This window comes from Mytilus galloprovincialis, chromosome 4, assembly GCF_965363235.1.
Source record: "Mytilus galloprovincialis chromosome 4, xbMytGall1.hap1.1, whole genome shotgun sequence".
Taxonomy (NCBI): Eukaryota; Metazoa; Mollusca; class Bivalvia; order Mytilida; family Mytilidae; genus Mytilus; species Mytilus galloprovincialis.
Window position 1 is genome coordinate 29,621,143 of NC_134841.1, and position 22,316 is coordinate 29,643,458.

Consider the following 22,316-nt stretch of genomic DNA (forward strand, 5'->3'; position numbering starts at 1 on the left):
AAACGCAACCAGTTATTCGGAATCATTAAGTCTACTCTCCAGGACTGTTTGGCCAATAAAAAGTACTGGATGGTCAGCATTGTGTCAAATGGTATATGATGGAGTATTTCCGGGAAAATCAAGCATAGTTTATTTGCCAATGATTGACATGAACCCGAGTGACCTTACATGCATAAACTCAACGCTGCATTTCATCTCTAAAGAAGCAAGACGACACAATGCAGATCCTGTTGTTACATTCGATCAGCCCTTATACTGGAAAGCAGTAAATATTATCCTGAATGAAGCAGAAAGTAGTACCTTGAAATCTATGGTTGTCCGACTTGGTGAATTTCACACTGAGATGAGTTTTCTAGGATCTATTGGACACATTATGAATAGCTCCGGTCTTTCAGAACTATTAGAAACTGTTTATGCTTCTACTGCTGTTGGTCATATGCTTAGTGGTAAAGCCATTTCCCGTGCTGTTCGTGGTCATTTTCTTACTCAAACAGCTTTGACTCTGCTCATTACATCAGAAATATATGATTTTCCACAATATACACCTGGAACTGATACTGACGATCCTTCTCAATCATATTTAGATGACAAAGAAAACTTTCCAAAAGCGGATACAACTTGTGTTGATAATGAAAAGCCGTCAGAATCGAACCAAATTCTACCATCTGAAATCGAGCAATTGATAACAGTTTTTGAAGGTATCATACAAAGTAATATCTCGATCGAATCATTGAATGACAACCAAACTTTAAATATTATATCTGAACGCATCAGATTATTTAGAAAATCTTTGAAAAATTGCCGCACTGCTTCCCTTTGGTTCCAGTATATGGATATGGTTGAACTTCTCCGTCAATTTATCACTGCTGAAAGGACAGGAAACTGGAACTTACACTTGAAAAGTCTCCAGCAGATGCTCCCTTATTTAGCTGCTTCAGGACACAACCTATATGCAAAATCAGTTCACATTTATTTACAACAAATGCAAAATCTGCCTGTAACGCATCCTGCCTTAGACAATTTATTCAAAACAGGACACCATGTTATCAGACGAACGGATCGTTTTTGGGCCGGTTTGTCTACTGATCTGGTAATAGAGCAAGCCCTTATGAGAAGTTTAAAGACAACATGTGGTCTGACCAGAGGCCGTGGTTTGAGCGAATCGCAAAGACTTCTATGGCTGTTATCAATGCCACAATGTTCACAAATGAATGAAGCAATGCAGAAACTTACTGATGTGAACTATAATACAAGTGAGCAGCACAAAGAACTTGGGAAAAGTAGGATAGATCAAGACAAAAAAGACGTTCAAATATTCAAGTCATTTTTAGGGGAAAGAAATCCCTTCAGTTCTGATATTAATTTACGGAATATTGAAACTGGTACACTAGCTGATGAGAAAGTTAACGTAGAAAGATCAGTGGATATAGGAAAAGAAATATTAAAGTCTATGGAAGATCAGTATGCAGACGATTTTGTTTTCAAAAAGAACAAACAGGTGGTAACTTTAGCAAGTAAAACCAATATAAAGATTGATGGCGAAGAAGTGGTTGTTGACCCCCAGTTGCTATTTCAACGACTTGTTGCAGCGGCAAACAACATTTTTCCAGATATTTCTGAAGTTTTCAAGTTTGAACTGTCAAGTACTCCAGCGGCATTATTCGAACCGTCAGGACTAATGCGACAAGCTCAAAAGGCAACATTAGGTGATGCCTTATGGAACATTGGAGACTGTGCTGTAAACAGAAAACTTGACTCTGAGCTACATTATGTCATTGACGGAGGTTCTTTAATTCAACGCCTACCATGGAATAAAGGGTCAACTTTCGGAGAGATCTGTCAACAATATGTGGATTACATAAAACGACGATATGACCATGCAGTTATCGTATTTGACGGCTACACATCAGGGCCTAGCACAAAAGATCATGTACATATGCGCCGGACAAAAGGAGTGGAAGGAGCTAAAATCATTTTTAAAACAACGACCCCTTTCAGAAGTAAAAAAGAAAATTTTCTAACTAACAATGAAAATAAACAAAATTTCATAAATATGCTAAGTGATGCCTTAGTAAAAAACGACTTTCAGACAGAACATGCAGATGCTGATGCTGATGTTCTTATAGCAAAGACAGGTGTCAATCAATCAATATCACACCCTACTGTGGTCATCGGGGAAGACACAGATGTTCTAGTTCTTCTTATATTTCACTGTACACTTAGTTCACATGGACTTTTTTACAGATCTGATCAGAGCAATCGAAAACTCAGTTCGAACAAAGTTTGGGATATTCAAAAAACTAAGCTGTTGTTGGGACCAGAAGTTAGCAAATTACTTCCGTTCATACACTCAGTTACAGGATGTGACACGACCTCAAGACTGTATGGTATTGGAAAAGGTCCCGTACTCAAAAAGATGTCCGAAAATGAAGAACTTCGTCAATTAGCATTACCATTTCTTAGCAGGTGTTCATCTGTAAAAGACATTGTAAATTGTGGTGTGCAGATAATTGCTTATTTGTATGGTGGCGTTCCGCACGAAAGTCTAGACATCATTCGCTACAGAAAATTTGCAAACAAAGTACTGTCGAACTCAGTTACATTTCTACAAGTTCAAACGCTACCACCAACATCAGCTGCAGCAGAACAACACTGTAAGAGAGTGTTCTACCAAATAATAGAGTGGACAGAAGAAACAAATCTTAATCCTTTGGACTGGGGTTGGTCAATCACAAATGACAGATTGACACCTATAAAAACTACCCTTCCAGCAGCTCCGGATAAACTGTTAAACATAATAAGATGCAAGTGTAAAACAAATTGTGACACACGTAGGTGTACATGTCGAAAGCACGGTCTAGAGTGCACAATCGCCTGTTCTGAGTGCAAAGGACATTTATGTACTAACGCAGAAAAGATAGTATTTGAAGAAGACCAAAACGAATAAAACTATAATTGATATCAAAGTTCGTTTTTATTACATTATTATATTGCTCAAAAGACAAGATTGTTCAACATCTGTTATACTTGGTATTTTTTAACTAAAAGTGTTCATTTTTAAACCCCAACAATTACAATTTCTGAACGAATTTGATGTTATCATTTTTTTTAAACGTAGAAGACTCTATTCTACAAATTGTACGAGACACATGTAAAAAATTATGTCAGATTAAAAGAGAATTTTTAAAGAATCCAGTTTTCAGCGATTTTTCACCAAAAAAGTCTCAATTTACCCCAAAATTACAATTTTCTTAACGAAATTGATGTTTATCGTTCTTTATATCATAGAAAACTCTATTCTGCAAATTTTACGAGACTTGTGTTCAAAAATTATGTCAGATAAGAAAAAAAATAATATTTTCCGGTTTTCAGCGATTTTTCATCAAAAAGCCAATATTTACCCTAAAATTACAGTTTTCCCATGGTCTGACACTTGCCGATTTTTTCTATGTCAAAGATATGGGGTGATACTGCCTTGTAAGCATAAAATAGTTTCTGTTGCAATTACTTTGAGGTCGGGTAAATTTTGAGCTAGAATGACTGGACTAGAAGTCCTGGTAGGCTTTTTTTCTTCTGCAATTTGCATCAAGTCATATAAGAATCTTGTGTTTTCTCCTATAAATCGACCTAGAATAAAGCCAGTTTGATCAGGATCAATCAAATTTCCCAATACTTGTTTAAATCGATTAGCAATAACTCCTGATGCAATTCTGTAAGAAGTATTTAGGAGAGTAATTGGCCTCCAGTTTTTAAGAAACTGTCGTGGATTGTCTCCTTTGGGTAGACATGTAACTATACCTTGTCTCTGTGTAATAGAGAGGTGACCTTTTGCAAAACCATAATTTAAGGATCTTACAACAAATGGACCATTTTCCCCAAAAAAAACTTATATCAAAAATAGGGGTACAGCAGTCAACATTGTGTTATAATCTTAATCACAAATAAACAATCAAATATGTATTACAGATGCACAAAATGGCATATAGAACAAGCATATTAACAAAATATAAAGACAAGAATACACAAATTTACCACAGTACAATAACAAGATGACGGGATGTGTAAGTACAGAGCCACGTCATATATGAATCAAAGAAACATGAAAAGTCATATACACAAAGCACATAGCATAAATGTAAGACACGCATACAAACATGTTTTACAATAGCACAGAGCCACACTTTATGTATCGAAGAAACACAAAAAAGCAAATAGACAAAGCACATTAGCAAAAATGAAAGAAAATAATACGAGAATATCATAAAGAATAACAAAATGACAGGATGTACACGCAAGTACCTTAATCACAATAAAAACAAACGCATATTATTCATTGCTTTCTTATTTTTGAATTTTAATATTAGCTAGTATGTTAAATCCACACATAAAGAATTGCAATATTGTAAGTACTGGGACCGAATGGTCAGACCTACATTGACTGAAGAAGAATAGTGCGTTTGACGTCAGAATGTAAACGTCACACAGGTAGAGATATAAAATAAATTTGTCGTTCACAGTATAAATATTGAAAATTGACTAAAGGTGAAGGTTCAGTAAGACCCCTTTTTGGCCCCAAAATATAGCAGTTTTAGAAAATTGTGAAAATGTAATCGTTAAGATATTTATTGAAAAGGAGAATGCTTCTGCTACATAAATATGGATTGTTTTTGACAATTCAATGCACATTTATCGAGTACTAGCATCATTAAGTCATGCTAAATTACTGAAATCTTCACAATTTTAGCATTTTAGTTAGATTTTAGACGGTTACCGTCTTAAATGAAAGTGGCCGCATTCGTGTTCATTCATAATATTGAAATGTAAGTTGTATTTGATGATAATACATATCATATATAAAGGTTGAGGGTGAACACGGATGCGGCCACTTTCATTTTGGACAAAAACCATCTGAAAAGTTACGATTTTTGGCATATTTGATAGATTTTTCATATTTAAGCTTGAATCGGAGCGTTTTTTATAACTTAATCGGTTAGAATCTTTCACATAAACTAATTGAATCAATTGAAATAGACACTTAAGTGTTCAAAAAGTGTCTCAAATCTTTCGTTAGATGAACTTGAAAATTGAGGCCGAAATCGGCCCTTACCGAACCTACTCCTTTGGTTAGATTGTTCATGAAAAAACACATTTGTGTGCATAAAAAAATCAATGAGATAGAATTTTAAAATAAATTTTGAGAAGATAAGTTTTATAATATGTTTTAAGAAAATAAAAAGAAAAAATGGTGTCACCGATTTTTTTTTTTTTTTTTTTTTTGATTTTTTTTGCTTCAAGTGAAAATTAAAAATTTCTCTATCAGTCCAGTATAATTTTTTAATAGAAGAGTTATCTCCCCTTAAATGCCTTATTTTGAAAAAAAACCATGATTTATAAACCACAAAATTAGCATTTTTTAAAAATATTTTGAATAATACAATAAATCACCAAGTTTTCTTTATTTAAATATAGTCTTAATTGCAAATATGTCTCCAAATATGCAGATTTGGGCAAATAATTAGACCGATATTGTACTACTATATCAAGGTTTATGAGCAATTTCCTTAAAGTCGTATGAAACGAGTGACTGGTTGTCACCTTATAGTAAACAATCAACAAAAAGTATGGGTATTGAGAACGTGTTTAACATGTACAATCAGATAATTGTTTATTTTAATGATTGACAGATCCATGCGTATTGCGATCACCGGATTTTTACGAGGAGGGTCACGCTTAGGACACTATGCATACGGAAAGTATGTCGGCGAATTGCTTCCTGCAAGCAAGCAATTAAAATAAGTTCACTTTTTCTAAATGAGGACAACTTAAAGAATTTTCCCCAGAAAAAAGTATATGTAAATAAGTTGTATAATGAAAACTATCCATTTAGTTATAAAAACATATGCATAATTTTTTTTTTAATTTGAGGTTTCATAACTTAAATATGAAAATATGTAATAAAAAGAAAATATATCAAAATATATTTCAACAATTGTCATAATTATTTGTGACTTTTTGTCCTATCTTTGTGACTTTATGTCCTGTGACTTTTTGTCCTGTGACTTTCTGTCCGTTTACCAAAAGAAGATATTACTACTCTGCATAAGAAATGAGTTTCTCAAATCAGACTTTCCATAAACTGAATTTGATAACCAATTAAATAAACAAAAGGGAATGTTATGTACCTGTTGCAGATTTTCTACGCTTAATTACCTGTGGTACAAATTATGTTTGGATTAAATCCACTTCATGGGGTTTCTTTTGGATAGTTGTCTCATTGGCAATCCTACCACATCTCCGTATAATATCTTTATATTACAAGAACAGAACTGGTTCCCAATGCGGTGTAAATGAACTTTTTTTATATGTTATGATACTCTATCCTAGTTGTGTACCTCGAAGCCAAACTTTTGGTCATACCTTCTCGATACAATTCCCTTTCAGAATCAATTATATCCTATCTACTTATTTACTGTCTATCGGAACAGGAACACCTTATGAATAATTTTGAAGAAGCTGCTATAGGTCCGAGAATCAAACCAATTTCTTAGTGATATTGACTATTTGTTTAGTGCAATCAGTCTCTGTAAGCAGTAGGTAATTTACCTAAGATGAGATACTAACTTGTACCGCTTTACTTTTTACAACAAACACCCACTCTCCAAATCCAAAGATTTTGTTTGTGTCAGAAAAAACATTTATTAACTTTGAACTCGAAACACTAAAGCAGATAGTGCAGGTTTTGTCAGGATGTGTAGTACAGCGGACGCAAGATTTTTTTAGCATTGGTAAATATTTGCTTTCTTTTTATGAGGACAATTTCAACTGTTTCACACTGAGACTCCAAAACCATCCCTCGTTTTTCAGTTTTCAACAGCGTTCTATCGCCATCATATAAGATGGACGAAAGATGTTCACCAAAGGGACAGTCATAAATCTAAAACAAACTGACAACGCCATGGCTAAAAATGAAAAAAAAAAATCAAACAACAGCACACATGACACAACATAGAAAACTAAAGAATAAACAACACGAACCCCACCAAAAATTAGGGGTGATCTCAGGTGCTCCGGAAGGGAAAGCAGATCCTGCTCCACATGTGGAAGCATAATTTATATGGTTCGCTACTGATCCCTACGGATCAATAGAGGGTTACTAAAATCCATAGGGGTTGAGGCCGGAGGCCGAATTCCCTATGGATTTTATTCACTCTCTATGGTGGTCAACAGTTAACCGTATAACGAATTTATCGCACGCTGGACTTTTTCTGCTGCGTTTTGTAAACAATGAAACACAACAACGTTAATAGATGACGTACCCCCTACGGATTCATAGGCGTCACTACGTGACGGCGTTAAACCAATCACAACGTGATAGTTTACCCGCGGTGCGATAACTATGAACGTGTATCCTATATTTCATTTTATTCACAGGTTTCTAATTCAGCATTAACAAAGACACATCAGCTTTAAGATCTGGGTAGGCAAAACAAACAGTGATTGGTTGGTATGAACTAGAAAGATATATGGTTTTTTTAACTAATAAAATATTGTTAAAATAAACTCATCATAGATACTAGTTTTGCAATTGTATATATTTGCGCCAGACGCGCGTTTCGTCTACAACAGACTCATCAGTGACGCTCGAATAAACAAATATTAATATTAATGGCCAAATAAAATACGAAGTTGAACAGCTAAGGTAATCTATTCCTGAGGTATAAAAGCTTTCGTGTTTAAAAAATCCAAAGTTTGTAAACATAATTATTGTCACATTGTTGTACATATGACGTGGCTCTGTACTTATACATCCCCTCATTGGATTATTGTACTATGGTAAATTTGTGTATTCTTGTCTTTAATTTTTGCTAATATGCTTGGTCTATACGCCATTTTGTGCTTCATTGTAACGTATTTGTTGGTTTTTTTTTTTGTTTAATTTTAGTGATTAAGTATAACACAATTTTGACTGCTGTTTTTTTTTTTTTTTACATTTTTACCTATTACGTCTGTTTGTTTTGTTCAAGCATCGTAGTCAATATAATGGAATTTGATGCGACTGTCATACAAGTGAGAGATTTAGCTAGGTTTTAAACCAGTATCAATCCACCATTTTCTACATGAGAAAATGCATGTACCAACCGAAGTCAGGAATATGACAGTTGTTATCCATGTGTTTGATGTGTCTGAACTTTTAATATTGCCATTTGATTATGGACTTTCCGTTTTGAATTTTTCTCGGAGTTCAGTATTTTTGCGATTTTACTTTTTATCAATGATAATTCATGTCAACACAGAAGTGCTGACTAATGGGCTGGTGAAACCCTCGGGGAATAAATACTGAGCCAGCAGTGGTATCGACCCTGTGGTTGTAAATAAACTCATCATAGATACCAGGGATGCAATTTCATATTTGCGCCAGACGCGCATTTCGTCTACAAACGACACATTATGCAGTGACGCTCGAATAAAACAAAATGCCAAAGGCCAAATAAAGTACTAAGTTGAAGACCATTGAGGATAAAAAAAAATCATAAAAGTTTTCCCAAATACAGCTAAGATACAATTGACTTTACTACACTTTTCACAAGTATTCCCAATTAGAATCTAAAAGACTAATAAAAAGAGTTAATGGTTCTGTTTTGTTTTTGTTCATAAAAAAGAATGACCAATGTAAATAGAAGTATATACTGTCTAAAGGAGGGACAAATCGTACTTTGTAATAAAATACAAAATTCTTCCAAACTGTTGATTGACAACATATTTATTTAATTTTGGAGGATGTGTTTTTGAAGGATGCCGACTCCATACACATGATTGCAGCTACTCAATTGTGAACTTTACATTTCTATGTAGCGACTTCATACGGGGTATATATCTCCCAGTTGATACGATTTTCCTTAATAAAGGGTTGCTGTTCAGAAAGAGGGTATTAAACCAAGATGTCCTAGTAGTGAAGTAAATATCATCCTTTTGTAAATTTTACAGACGCCATCATGAGTTGGTTGACAGTTGTAGAATATCTGCTTTACAGATGACGACGGATATCTTCCAATTATCGTATCTACAAATCCGTTCCCTTTTCCCTGCAAATTACCTACCGATTAAGACATATTACCGTGTTTGTATTGAAATGACAACACGAGGGGTGCCACATGTGGAGCAGGATCCGCCTACCCTTCCGATCCACCTGAAATTACCCCTATGTTTTTATAGAATTTATGTTTTTCAGTATTTAGTATTTGATGTTGTGTTTTGCAAACTGTTATTTTCTGTTATTTTTTTTTTCTTTTTTAGCCATGGCATTGTCAAGCAGTTTATTTTTGACTGAGGAGTTCACATGTCTTTTTAGTATCTTTCGTCTTAATTTACCGCAATTAATTATTTTATATGAAATGGATTGAAGTGCTCAACACTTAATATCATGTGTTGAAATGTTAACTTGACTATATTCACGGCTGTCATTCGGTATACCGAAAGAAATAATCTTGAAAGAATACCAAACAGTGGTCAAGCATTGCGATCGGATCGTGAAAGGTAATTGATAGCAATAATTCTACTTCAAATCTTTGAAAAGTCTGCTGTATTTTCGAAACGCGGAACAAATGCCAAAAAAAATATGTCCGTCATAATCAACAGTGATTCAACTTTCTCAATAATACTGGACAATAAGATAAAGAAAATATGAAGAATTTTATGAAAAACAGAAAAGGCGTAACACAAGTTTATGGGATTCATAAAGAATAAACACGTCTTGAACATTCCAATATACAATGTTATATTTGAAACTAAATCTTTGTGTGTCAGATAATTCAGTAATATAAAAGTTGTCTTTCCTTTGAAACCGTTTATTTTGCTTTTGAAAACATTGAATTTTGTTGATTTTTTCATCAAAATCTATCGTAAAAGATCGGGCAACGTATCATCTTTATAGCGAAAGACAAAGAGTGACCAAACTGGGCGCAGGACGTTTGCGCTATTTTTACCTTTAACAATAAAGTTACTTTCCGCTTTAAATATTATGGGCATTTGCGCTTTCGACTTTGATTTACCTTTTTTTAATCTTTCCATGCCTTTGGTAAATTTTCTAAGATTACATGTCTTGTCAATTTTGCACAGGTACATCAAAGTCTAAAGCACAACAGACCAACATACACAAAACACAACAAAGAAAAATAAAGACTAAGCAACACGATCTCCACCAAAAACTGGGGTGAACTCAGGTGCTATAGAAGGGTAAGCAGATTCTACTCAACATGTGACACCCGTCGTTTTATTCATGTAAGTACACATCCGACAACAAATTTTATTTGGTAGGTCACATTCGTGAAAAAAGGAACGGGATCGCAGTAACGACATAAGGAACATAATAGTATATCCGCTATCATTTGTGCAACGGATTTTCCATACGTGATGGCGTTTGTAAAATTTACGAAGGGATGATTGCAACTTTACCTTTTGGAAATCTTGGTTTAATGGCTTTCTTGTGAGAAGCAACCCTTTATCAAGGAAACAATGATAAGAAATACAAAAGGACTATCGTATGAATTGGACGAAATATACTCCGTATGCAGGCGCTGTTGGCATGTTGATACATGGAAATGGAAAGTTTATAATTGGGAAACTGAAATCATCTCTTTTGTCGAAAAGTTTTGTTTTGAAACGACCCTCATTGTCAATTTGTGGATTTAATACAGGATATGAGACATTTTAAACTGTATCTGTTGGGATAGGTGCGTTAAACATAGTCACCAAATTTTGAATTATTTAGTCAGAGAACATCATCTATTTAGCGGGAAATAAAGTTAAAGGATACTGCTAACACTTAAAAAAATGACTTTTTTTTACCCTTTACTTAAGTATTCCCCAATTCAAAACTTAAAGACAAGCTAAAAGTAACGGTCATACTTTCTTTTCTAAATAGAATGTCCAATTAAGGTCTTGTCTAAAACAAGTCTCTGAAACTGACACTATCTAGATGCTTAATTTCTTGATTATCACCATATCTAATACATAACCATACATGAACATACATTTACTCACATGAAGCTTCTTTTGAAGAATGAAAAGAAGCTGACATTATCATTTACATCACTCTCCGCTATAAAATTGTTGTACTCTCACGTAATAGTTCAAAATTTTAATGATTATTTTGAACTCATTTATCCCATCCGAACTTGAAATAAAGGGTACACAAAATACAGTTAAGTCTGCCTTATGTCTTTACTTATATCTAGCAATTGTAAATGATGGTAGGTTGAAAACAAAACGTTAAAAAACGGTTTCAGCTTCCCGATAGTGAATTTCCCATTACTATGTAGCAACATTTCCTCAAAAATGTTATTGCCGTTTTCACGAGTTGATTAACTGTTTTAAAATATCTGTTTCATAGATGAGGATTGATATGTTCGAATTGTCTTCTCCTCGAATATGACATACTAAATTAGACTCATCATTTGGTTTTTACTTATATGAGCAACGCGACGGGTACCACACTGATATCATCTGATTACCATATCGTTTTACTTTATTATGTCTGTTTAGTTCACGCATCATTGTAAATATAACGGAATTTGATGAGACTGTCGTACAAAGTGAGAGATTTAGCGCTATAAAACCAGGTTTAATCCACCATTTTCTACATTTGAAAATGCCTGTACCAAGTCAGGAATATGACAGTTGTTGTCAATTCGTTTTTGATGTGTTTTGTCATTTCATTTTGCCATGTGATTATGGACTTTCCGATTTGATTTTCATTGAGTTCAGTATTTTTGTGATTGTACTTTTTTACACGAGATCACCCCCGTTTGCTTGAAACGTTTGTTATGCGTTATGAAAATAACATCATGCATACTTTCAGAGTAAATTCTCAAATTAAAAAATGTACTATGTAAAACAATAAGGTCATGCAAATTACATAGAAATATAGACAAGTCGTCAACCAGATTTCCGATATCATTAAGCGATTTGAAATATATAAACACATGTAATACATTATTTGAAAAGACCAAAAAGGTTTTTTTTTATAATTGTTTTGTATAGATTCTCAAATAACAAAGAGTCATTTCTATTGTTCCTATTTTTTGTTTTATAAAACAATTCACGTGTAATAATGATATGCTATATGAACTGAACTTTATCTTCATTCTTCTATCTGATACGGTAATTGGAAATTCTACACAAGTCCTATCAATTTCGTTTTTCAGTTCTTCTTGTCTTGTTTAAAATCATTTAATCGAACAGATGGTTTTTGGCTTTTGAAATTATTCTTGATAAATGCGCTTGTTTTGTGGTCATGTTTTATAGAAAAGGCATCTCTAAATGTTAATTAAAAACTGATCTCCAAACTGATATTAGCTTCTGCTGTTTTCTAATAATTATGTGCATGCATTTATTACTATTGGCTTTGAAACTGCCTTGCATATATCTGAAATATAAAAAAGGGCTATACGGTCAAAGTCGTTAATCAATACAAAAACGAAAACTCACGATTTGTCATGATATGTAGTACAAATAAAGTTCATCATATATGACCATTTGAAGTATCTTTCTATTAAAATTTCTAATGATAAACGACTTTTTGATGCTTTTTAGCTGTTTCTACATTCCTTTTGTCGTTTACAACCGTTTCCTCTCAAGATTCGGATGAGAAGCTATAGGCGATGTGATTTTTGGCTTTTGTTTAGATTGTAAATGAAACCTTGTAAAAGTTTGATATTAATTTTATATTATAGCTTTTAGTTCACAGTATGGAAAATCTTGTTTGTCCAAATATCAAATAATTGTTGAAATTTATGCACACATATACGCGCCTAAGAACCGTACAGAGAAGATAAGATAATACAGTTATCAATATTTTTTTTCAAATACTAACGTGACGGTACCCAAATTGCACCTATTTTGACAGTTTTTCAACTACGTTTTTTTACGATCATGACAAAAATTTCCATTTTGTGTTTATTTTGTAGCCTTATCCTTCTTTATTATATAGGTACACCAATTTGATTTTCAATTCATATGGAATCATAGAAAAAGTTGGTCTGAACTAACCTCCAAACCATCAATGATTCTTTAATGAGGAGTACCCAAATTGCATCCATGCTTAAATTAGCATCGTCAAAAGTCGAATAACAGAGCTTTTGTTTATTTTTTTCAAATATTTTTGACAATTGGATATTTATCCTTGATTACTCTTTTTTTGTTTTTAAGAAATGGATACTTGGAACATATTGTATTTGCTAATTTCAAAAAGATGACGTTTCGATGACGTCGCATGGCAACGTTTCGGTACATTTTGCTTTTTCAGTAAACACTTCATCTGTTGATAAATACTGTGACCGTTTTGTGTATATCTAAATATATTTACCTATATTGAAAGACGTGCATAGTATCAAATCATAAAAATACAAACTGTTTAGTCTCTAGAAGATCTTTTAAGATTTCCGCTGCTATTTTTGCTAAATAGGTGCAATCTGGGTACTCGTTGCAATTTGGGTACCATTACGTTAGTAACATACCGGTATATCCTTCATCAGTATGATGGAAACGAATCTTTCCAATCTATACTGAATGCCTTTAACCAATAGCACAAATTAAAAATCAAATCACGCTTGTATAATTCTAATATCAAAAAGCTCTCGTAAATTAAGTAAAAGTATTTACCATGGAGGAGGTGCATGTAGGCATCCAAAATGAAACTAACTCATTTAGCTGCTGTTGTTATCACTGTGCGATTTGAACTACACCTTTTCATTGGTCTCACCTGTCGATGGTGATAAACTAAGTCAGTCGATCGAGATCTGCCTTAGTGTGGTCTGGTGAACCATAGATTTGTATATTACATTTATGGGTGAACTCAAATGTCGATTAAGAAAATAAGCTGTCTTGCATTTAATTATTATCTGTATACGTTGGTTTTTCATACATTTGTGAAATAGCTGTTCAGATTCATAACATACTGTTTATCACATTTACACTGTAGATTTCGCTCTCACGTCTTAAGTAAGCCGCATTTTTGCGCCTGTCCCAAGTCAGGAGCCTCTGGCCTTTGTTAGTCTTGTATTATTTTAATTTTAGTTTCTTGTGTACAATTTGGAAATTAGTATGGCGTTCATTATCACTGGACTAGTATATATTTGTTTAGGGGCCAGCTGAAGGACGCCTCCGGGTGCGGGAATTTCTCGCTACATTGAAGACCTGTTGGTGACCCTCTGCTGTTGTTTTTTATTTAGTCGGGTTGTTGTCTCTTTGACACATTCCCCATTTCCATTCTCAATTTTATCAATTTTTATCTGAACAATTATTAAAATCTATTCAGTCTATGTTCAGTAGATGTTATTTACCTATTCACATCAACAGCATACTGAATTGACGGGAAGCGAATTGTCTGAACAATACGTAATATACTGCAGTGAATGAGTCTGAAAATTGATCGAGAGACTGAACATGACTGTTAAGAATTTCCAAATGATGTTAAGATCACAATGATCGTGTTAGACCAAAAAATAATTACTAACTTGTACTTTAAATATTCAGGAAGTATTTCCACACGCTGTTATAAAAATAAATATACAAATATTGGAGGAAGAAAATGGGAAAAGAATATGAGCAGAACAGCCAATAAATTTCATAGCAAATACATGACATTCAGGAAAATAAAGCGGAGGAAGAAAAAAAACAAACAGACGCCAAACCGAAAAGCATTCATATTCTTAATGAAAGATAAACATATCGTTATTTTTATGTCCATCTTAATTGCCTTTCATCATGACATGTGTCTACGTGTGTTTCGATACAGGTGATGCTGATTCGGATTTCGAATTATTTGAGGACAAAAAATGTGCGCGATTATTCGTTTGAATGTATAATCTTTCAGAGGGAAAACAAAGTAATTATAAGGTTAAATATAAAATAAACTTTAACCTGTTAAGTGTAATATATGGTGTATTCTTATATAATGTGACACCAGTAGTCCTACTGAGAAAACAAACAATGTAAAGTTAACTGACCTTACTTTTTGTAGATTTATCAACCATAAAACAAACATAAACAGGAGTCACAATTTCATCTAATGATCTCTAATGATGAGCAATAAAATAAAACAATAGACGATAAAATAAAATTGCTTGATTGTGTTGGAGTGGATTGTGAACGAGATTACTATAAATAATGAGAATTTTCGGGAGGTTTCTATGCAACTCTTCTCACAAGATGAAGGCACTTGTATTGATAGTTTGTGCTTTCATTTATACAGATGCTGCCTCGGTACCGAAATGGAGTCAAAAAAGTAAGAGTAATGACAGATAATTTCTATAACTGCTTCTCACCAACTATTTCAACTCTATAATTGACATGATTTAAATCATTATCATCTGCAAAATATATGCGTGTATCGAAACCTCTCGATAGTGTGATATATATGCCTTACATTTCTTAATCATTTATGCTATAAAAAAAATGATAATAGAAAAGTATAATTTAATGAGTTTTTAATGCAAACACTCTTTTCCTTAGAAATAATTGCTCGTATTGAAGATCATTCGATTAAATACTTTATTGATATCATTATAAAATTCTCAAAAGAGGACAGGGTATTAATTGTTTCTACAGTATAATCATCACAACATTAATCATATGACGATCCTTGTTATAGACTGTAATTAAGAACTGTTTCTGTATCTTCAAAATGTATGTACTAATCTGCTAATCATTACTTTATATGTGTCTCCAAGGAATAAATTTCTAGCCGTATTTGGCACAACTTTTTGGAATTTTGGGTCCTCAATGCTCTACCAACTTCTACTTGTTTGGCTTTATAATTATTTTGATTTGAGTCTTATGAAGACGAAACGCCCGTCTGGCGTATTTAATTATAATCCTGGTACCTTTGATAAATATTTGTGTATGGATAAACGAATTGTCGAGCAAGTATAAATGAATCTACCACTATATACTCTGAAAAGACTTTTAGATTTGAAACAGCAATCAAAAAAGATATATAACGTAATATAACCGTCTGGGTGTCTGTATGCTGTCCTTTACGAGTTTTGTAAAAGCAGTAAGTTGCATATGTTGTAATTCATCATCCTCTTTCATACTACGTCAACAGGGTCTGTGAAATTCAGTAATTGGCCGATAGCGTCGGGTAAGAACTGGTTCCCTGATGACGGAACAAGTGGCGATGGTAGCTATCCTGGGGGACCTGGGGGACTACCTGGTGGTGACGGTAGCTATCCTGGGGGACTACCCGGAGATGGTGGTGGAGGTTGGTTTCCTGGAGCGACAACCACACCGGTTGCAATATGTGAGTATATATATATATATTAATAAAAAATCCGTGTCGTTCGGTTCTATTATTCCATATCTCGGTATCCCTGACTTTAGAGAATTAACAACAATACAAGTTTTTTTTTTAATTTTTATTAACTGTATTGTCTTGGATCAATAAACAATCAAATACCATAACTTTTTTTTATCTTCATAGCCATCATGGTTATTTCAACTAAACAAATATTTGTAAATCTGACTAATGAGACATCTATTGTTGTTTACATGATAAGGGCCACACACAGTATCATTTCAATTCTTCTTCTGTACGAAAAAAAACAATTAAGATGTCGGAGAAGGAATATGACTTGTTCAGTTTTTGTTAGCATTGATATCTATTGATCCTAGCATATTTGGAAAACCAGTTAGACGGTTAAAGTCTCCTTTAGTTTCATCAACATTCACGGCCACTTTATAAACTCATCCCGCTTGTCACATAACGAACTCCAAAAGTCAGACACAATACGAAAGACAGTTCCCTTCTTCAAACTTGTAAACAGATTAAAAACAACAACATACACTTTTGGAGATCGATTAAGTATAAAAAGTAAAATGTGCATTTACCAATTGTTTATACATATTGGACCATTTGGATTATAGCTTTTCACCTTTTATATAAGCGTTGGATCTCAAATATTTTGGCCATGGGCATCACTGAAGAGACATGAATGGTCGAAAGGCGCAACTGGTGCAGGAAAATTTGTACCGTTAATGTTATGATATATTATTTGAAAATCAAAAAAATGAAAGTATCATTCAAACATCAGCCAAAGATATTTTTAACAGTCGATTAACACCGCATTACCAATGTTTACTCAATTTTAAATGACATACGATAAATGTATGATGAAATCTTACATACTCGTATTGTGTCTCCATGCATACTTCTTGCAAGAAAATGCATGTGGCTAAAAATCTCAGGGTTACCATTACTTGCTGTAGCACAATGAGGGCATGGTTTCTCAGATTTGTTTTTCTTGTTACATCATTGCTAACTAGGTTGGATATGAACATAATTCCTTCTCTTCAAAATCTATACCTTTCTCTCAATTCTTCATTTGACAAATTTGAAGAAAGGTTATCTTTGCGGCAAAAATGCCTTTCATTTCTGTGAGGTGGAACAGGAACTTGCATGAGGGCGGCCATATTTAACAATAACTTGGAAATTTAATCGACCTCCCAGATGTTGTTAAAGTTAACGACTCTTTAACATTAATTACTGTTCGTTAAAAAAAAAACGAACAACAGTAAACAAATTTGTTAAATTTTACGACTCTCCAACGACACTTCAACGACTGTGTTAGCTTAACGACACTTTAACGACTGTGTTAGATTAACGACACTTTAACGATTGTGTTAGCTTACCGACACTTTAACGACTGTGTGAGCTTAATGACACTTTAACGACTGTGTTAGCTTAACGACACTTTAACGACTGTGTTAGCTTAACGACACTAAAACGACTGTGTTAGCTTAACGACACTTTTGAACAACTGCGCAATTATATGTTTTACAACATTTTTTCAGCATGCAATGAAGCAGGAGGATATTGTCTTTACGAGGCAAATTGTGGTGCAGAACCAGGTCCACAGTACGTGTGTGAAACGGAGGGTCTCGTATGCTGTTTACCACCTGTTTGTAAGTAGATGAGTCGTAGATCGATTAAGGTTTTCAAAATTCATTACTACTGCTTTACAATACAGAAACTTTTGAAGTTCTATTTAAAAGGGAAAATCTGTAACGTTTATAGTAGAAAAAAGTATATAAAGGACATGTGTGTACTTTTGTACTTTTCATTAGAACTAACTAGTCGAGCAAGAACAAAACAAGATACTAGTAAATTAATTGTAATCCTACGTTGGAAATTCCAAAGAGAGGCCAAAAATACCAATTTAAAGGGACACCCAAACCCACAAGTCGAAAACAAACTGAAAACGCCATGGCTAAAAAAGAAAAAAAATGTATACAAGCAATTATAGTACACAAAACACAATATAGAACAACATACAGTATAGACTTAGCGAACCGAGCCCCACCAAAGACATTATGAATATATCTGCTATCATCTGTGAAATGGATATTCCAAAAGCGGTCCACCTAGTAGACTCGTGATAGCGTTCGTACAATTCACGAAACAATTTCAACTATCTGGAACAGCTATGTAAATACATAACGACATCTAATTATTGTTTAAGTGCCTGATTCAACATGCGGAGTTACTAAAGACGCCAGTACAAGAATAGTTCATGGTTCGGAGGCCGAGCATAACAAATGGCCCTGGCAAGCATCTCTCCAGACACTATCTGACTTTCACTTCTGTGGAGGATCACTGATCCATGAACAATGGGTTGTCACTGCTGCTCATTGTGTAGTAGATGGGTAAGTATGTGCTTATTTTTTTTAACTATAAAACTATTATAATGGATTACAAGGTTTTTTTGGTTCAATTTACATTTTCGACTTACCGGTATGTGAGTTTATCTTACATTGAATAGTTAAATAAATTCATCATAGATACCAGGATTAGATTTTGTATTTACACCAGACTCATCAGTGACGCTCGAATCCAAAAAAGTTAAAAAGCCCAAATAAATACGAAGTTGAAGAGCATTGGAAAGAGACCTACTGAAAAAAACTTTTACAAATTGCTTACTAAATAAAGTTTTTGCATTTTTCTTCCAAATTGTTATTTACACATTCCCTGATTAATATTTATGAGAGACAGGTTAATTTAAAATAAAACTCTTTCATATTGTAGAGGGGAACTGAAAGTAGTCCTAGGTGAACATGACAGAACAATTGCACATGGACCAGAAGTGACTGTCAATGTTGCAAAGCAAATCCTGGTAAACTCAATTCTTTATTCAATAGAAACACCGTAAAGCAAACCATAGTAAACTAAATTCTTTATTCAATAGAGACACCGTAAAACAAATCCTGATAAACTTAATTATTTGTGCAATAGAGACATTGTAAAGCAAATCCTGATAAACTTAATTCTTTATTCAATAGAGACACCATAAAACAAATCCTGATAAACTTTTAAAAATCATTTGTGCAATAGAGACATGTAAAGCAAATCCTGGTAAACTTGATTCTTTATTCAATAGAGACATGTAAAGCAAATCCTGGTAAACTTGATTCTTTATTCAATAGAGACATGTAAAGCAAATCCTGGTAAACTTGATTCTTTATTCAAAAAAGACACCGTAAAGCCAATCCCTGAAACTTAATTCTTTATTTAAAAAAGATATCGTAAAGCAAATCCTTGTAAACTTAATTCTATATTCAGTGACGCTTAGTTCATATATAGTTAGAAAGTCAAACAATTATAACAAAGTTGAAGAGCATTGAGGACCCAAATTTCCAAAAAGTTGCGCCATATACGGCTTAGGTAATCTTTAACTGTTTATAATTTTAATTGTTCAAAATAACTCACCAAATTTATTTCAATACATGATAAACTTGCATCACAGTTACGATTATCAAGTTCCGTTTTTAATTTATTTTATTAGATTAGATTATCTCTCTCTTGTTTCATTTTGCTTCAGACTAACATTTATAGTAAATGATTCTATAAGATATTATTTACGGGAAAAAAATACTGAAATTCAACAATATTTACAGCATGAAGGTTACTCTAATGATGCACCCTACCCTAATGACATCGCATTGTTAAAGCTAGAAACTCCTGTGCACTTCACTGATGAAATCAGCACGGCTTGTATACCTTCAGCTGGAGAGAGTTTTACAACTGAAGACAATTGCTGGATTTCAGGATGGGGAGATACAAAGGGTAATACGCATGAATTATATGTACAACAAAATGGTTATAGCTTTTCCCTTCCTGTACCAAGTCAGGAGTATGACAGTTGTTATCCATGCATTCGTTTGATGAATTTAAGTTTTTGATTTTCCCACTGGATTTGCTTAGGAAATTAGAGTTCGTTATTTTACTTTTAAAGTTGAAGTTTCCATGCAGACAACATTGCTCATTGGTCTTATTAGTTATCAAAGATACCAGGATTATAATTAAGTACGCCAGACGCGCGTTTCGTCTACATAAGACTCACCAGTGACGCTCATATCAAAATATTTATAAAGCCAAACAAGTACAAAGTTGAAGAGCATTGAGGATCTTAACACTTCATTAATGTAGACAACACCTGAATTATATTAGTTACATCGGACAATCGATGAACTATCTTACATATAAACTGCACGTCATGAATAAGGACCATTCACGATTTTGCAGACAAACATCATTTGTTTTAATTAGTTTTAATGTATACTCCATCCGCTTCCAATAGACAGCCCTTTTCCCATATCTTTCATATACACTTCAACAATGTATTTCATACATGATCAGTCCTCTCTGTTGTCACAAAATTCCAGTAACTTTAATGAAGAACACCATGTTCATCCTTAAAAATGGTTAGTACTAATTATCTTATCTTACTAACCTTATGGATATTATTGTACCTGAAGATATATACACAGGTTTATCGACTGGAAAACCTTCTAGTCATATTACTGCCTGTGCTGTTTATAGATCTTAAATACGACTAAGGAAAATCTGCGGTTATGCATATGCAAATTAAATCCGATGTTTCCGAAACAAATGCAAGTATACTATACTTTATGCTTTATATCGTCTCAGATAGATATAAGAGTGGTCTGATTGATTCTTTCATTTACTATTTAATCTCTACTTGTAGATACTGGAGATGAGACCAAGCTTCATGAACTTAAGAAGACGATAACGGATAACCCAACATGTGCCAATAAATGGGGAGCTGGTAATATCATGGATACACATATCTGTGTTGGAAATGGTGATAAAGGAGCTTGCAATGTAAGGCACAGTTCGCTTACAGTCGATTATGATCTGTTCAGTCTAATATGAGGCAGGCATTACCTGTGAAAGGGGACGAAGTCTATGATATTTTTTTATTATCAGACTGTTTAGTTGCTGTTTAAAAAAAAACTATACCGAACAGCAACATACTCAATTGTCTGAAAAGCTATTGAACAGTACTGAATTGACTGCAAACATCTTTTCTTAACAGTACTAAATTTACCGCAGATGGACAATTCTGTAAATTGAATAAAAGACTGAACACAATTGATTAATTTATTGTTCAGACTTTTCAGATGGTGTTTAGATCAAAATGACCGTTTTAAGACTTATTTATTGAATGAGTTTTAGCTTTCACTTCTAAAATTCATTTCATAAATGCACTTTTAATATTCAACATTACATCGATATATTGAAATTATAAAAAGTGAGAGGCTTTCATATCACTCTGAGAACGCTTTGGCCTAAACCTTGATGTAATTTTATACAATCTCTGTGTACTAACAATACCTTTTATGGGTTTTAAAAAAAATCTAGTTAAGGTTGGGGTATCCTTTCATTGGCACTAGCTACTTACTTCTGACAGTGTATGTATATATGTTCTCTTCAGTAACTGTGAATATAGAGGTTGATCTCACAGAAATTATAAGTCTTTTTTATATTTAATATTTTGTGATGGCAATGTATTCTTGGTGGCATAATAGTCATTCTTTCAACCTTTACCTAACATCGATGAAGTAGATGCATGAAATTGAAACACTGTATTTAATCTCTTTGACTACATCTTTATTTATACTTATATGCTAATTACAGGGTGATTCTGGAGGTCCATTATCCTGTCAGAAAGACGTCTGGTACCTGGCAGGAGCTACTTCCTGGGGATACAATGGTTGTCAGACAGAAGGGTATCCCAATGTGTACACAAGGGTGTCAGAATACAGAAACTGGATCAAACATCATATCAGAATAAATAGAGACTAAGTAGCAGATATGTTGACAGAAAAGGAACATCCTATCAGAATAAATAGAAAATAAGATATGTAAACAGAAAAGGAAAATAAAAAAATTACTCAATCAGACTTAATTTGAAATAAATTTAATTACTGCATTTAAATATACAGAGTTTGTTATTTTG

General features: G+C 33.5%; 1 protein-coding gene across 1 annotated transcript; it reads left to right on the forward strand.

The window, feature by feature from the left end:
* The first annotated feature begins 15,269 nt into the window (after positions 1-15,269).
* LOC143071005 (chymotrypsinogen A-like) lies at positions 15,270-22,191 on the forward strand. Its single transcript, XM_076245096.1, has 8 exons — positions 15,270-15,283; positions 16,122-16,300; positions 17,851-17,961; positions 18,519-18,702; positions 19,082-19,169; positions 19,951-20,119; positions 21,042-21,178; positions 21,995-22,191. The coding sequence occupies exons 1-8, from the start codon at positions 15,270-15,272 to the stop codon at positions 22,160-22,162; spliced, it is 1,050 nt and encodes a 349-aa protein (XP_076101211.1). The 3' UTR covers positions 22,163-22,191.
* Positions 22,192-22,316: the final 125 nt, after the last annotated feature.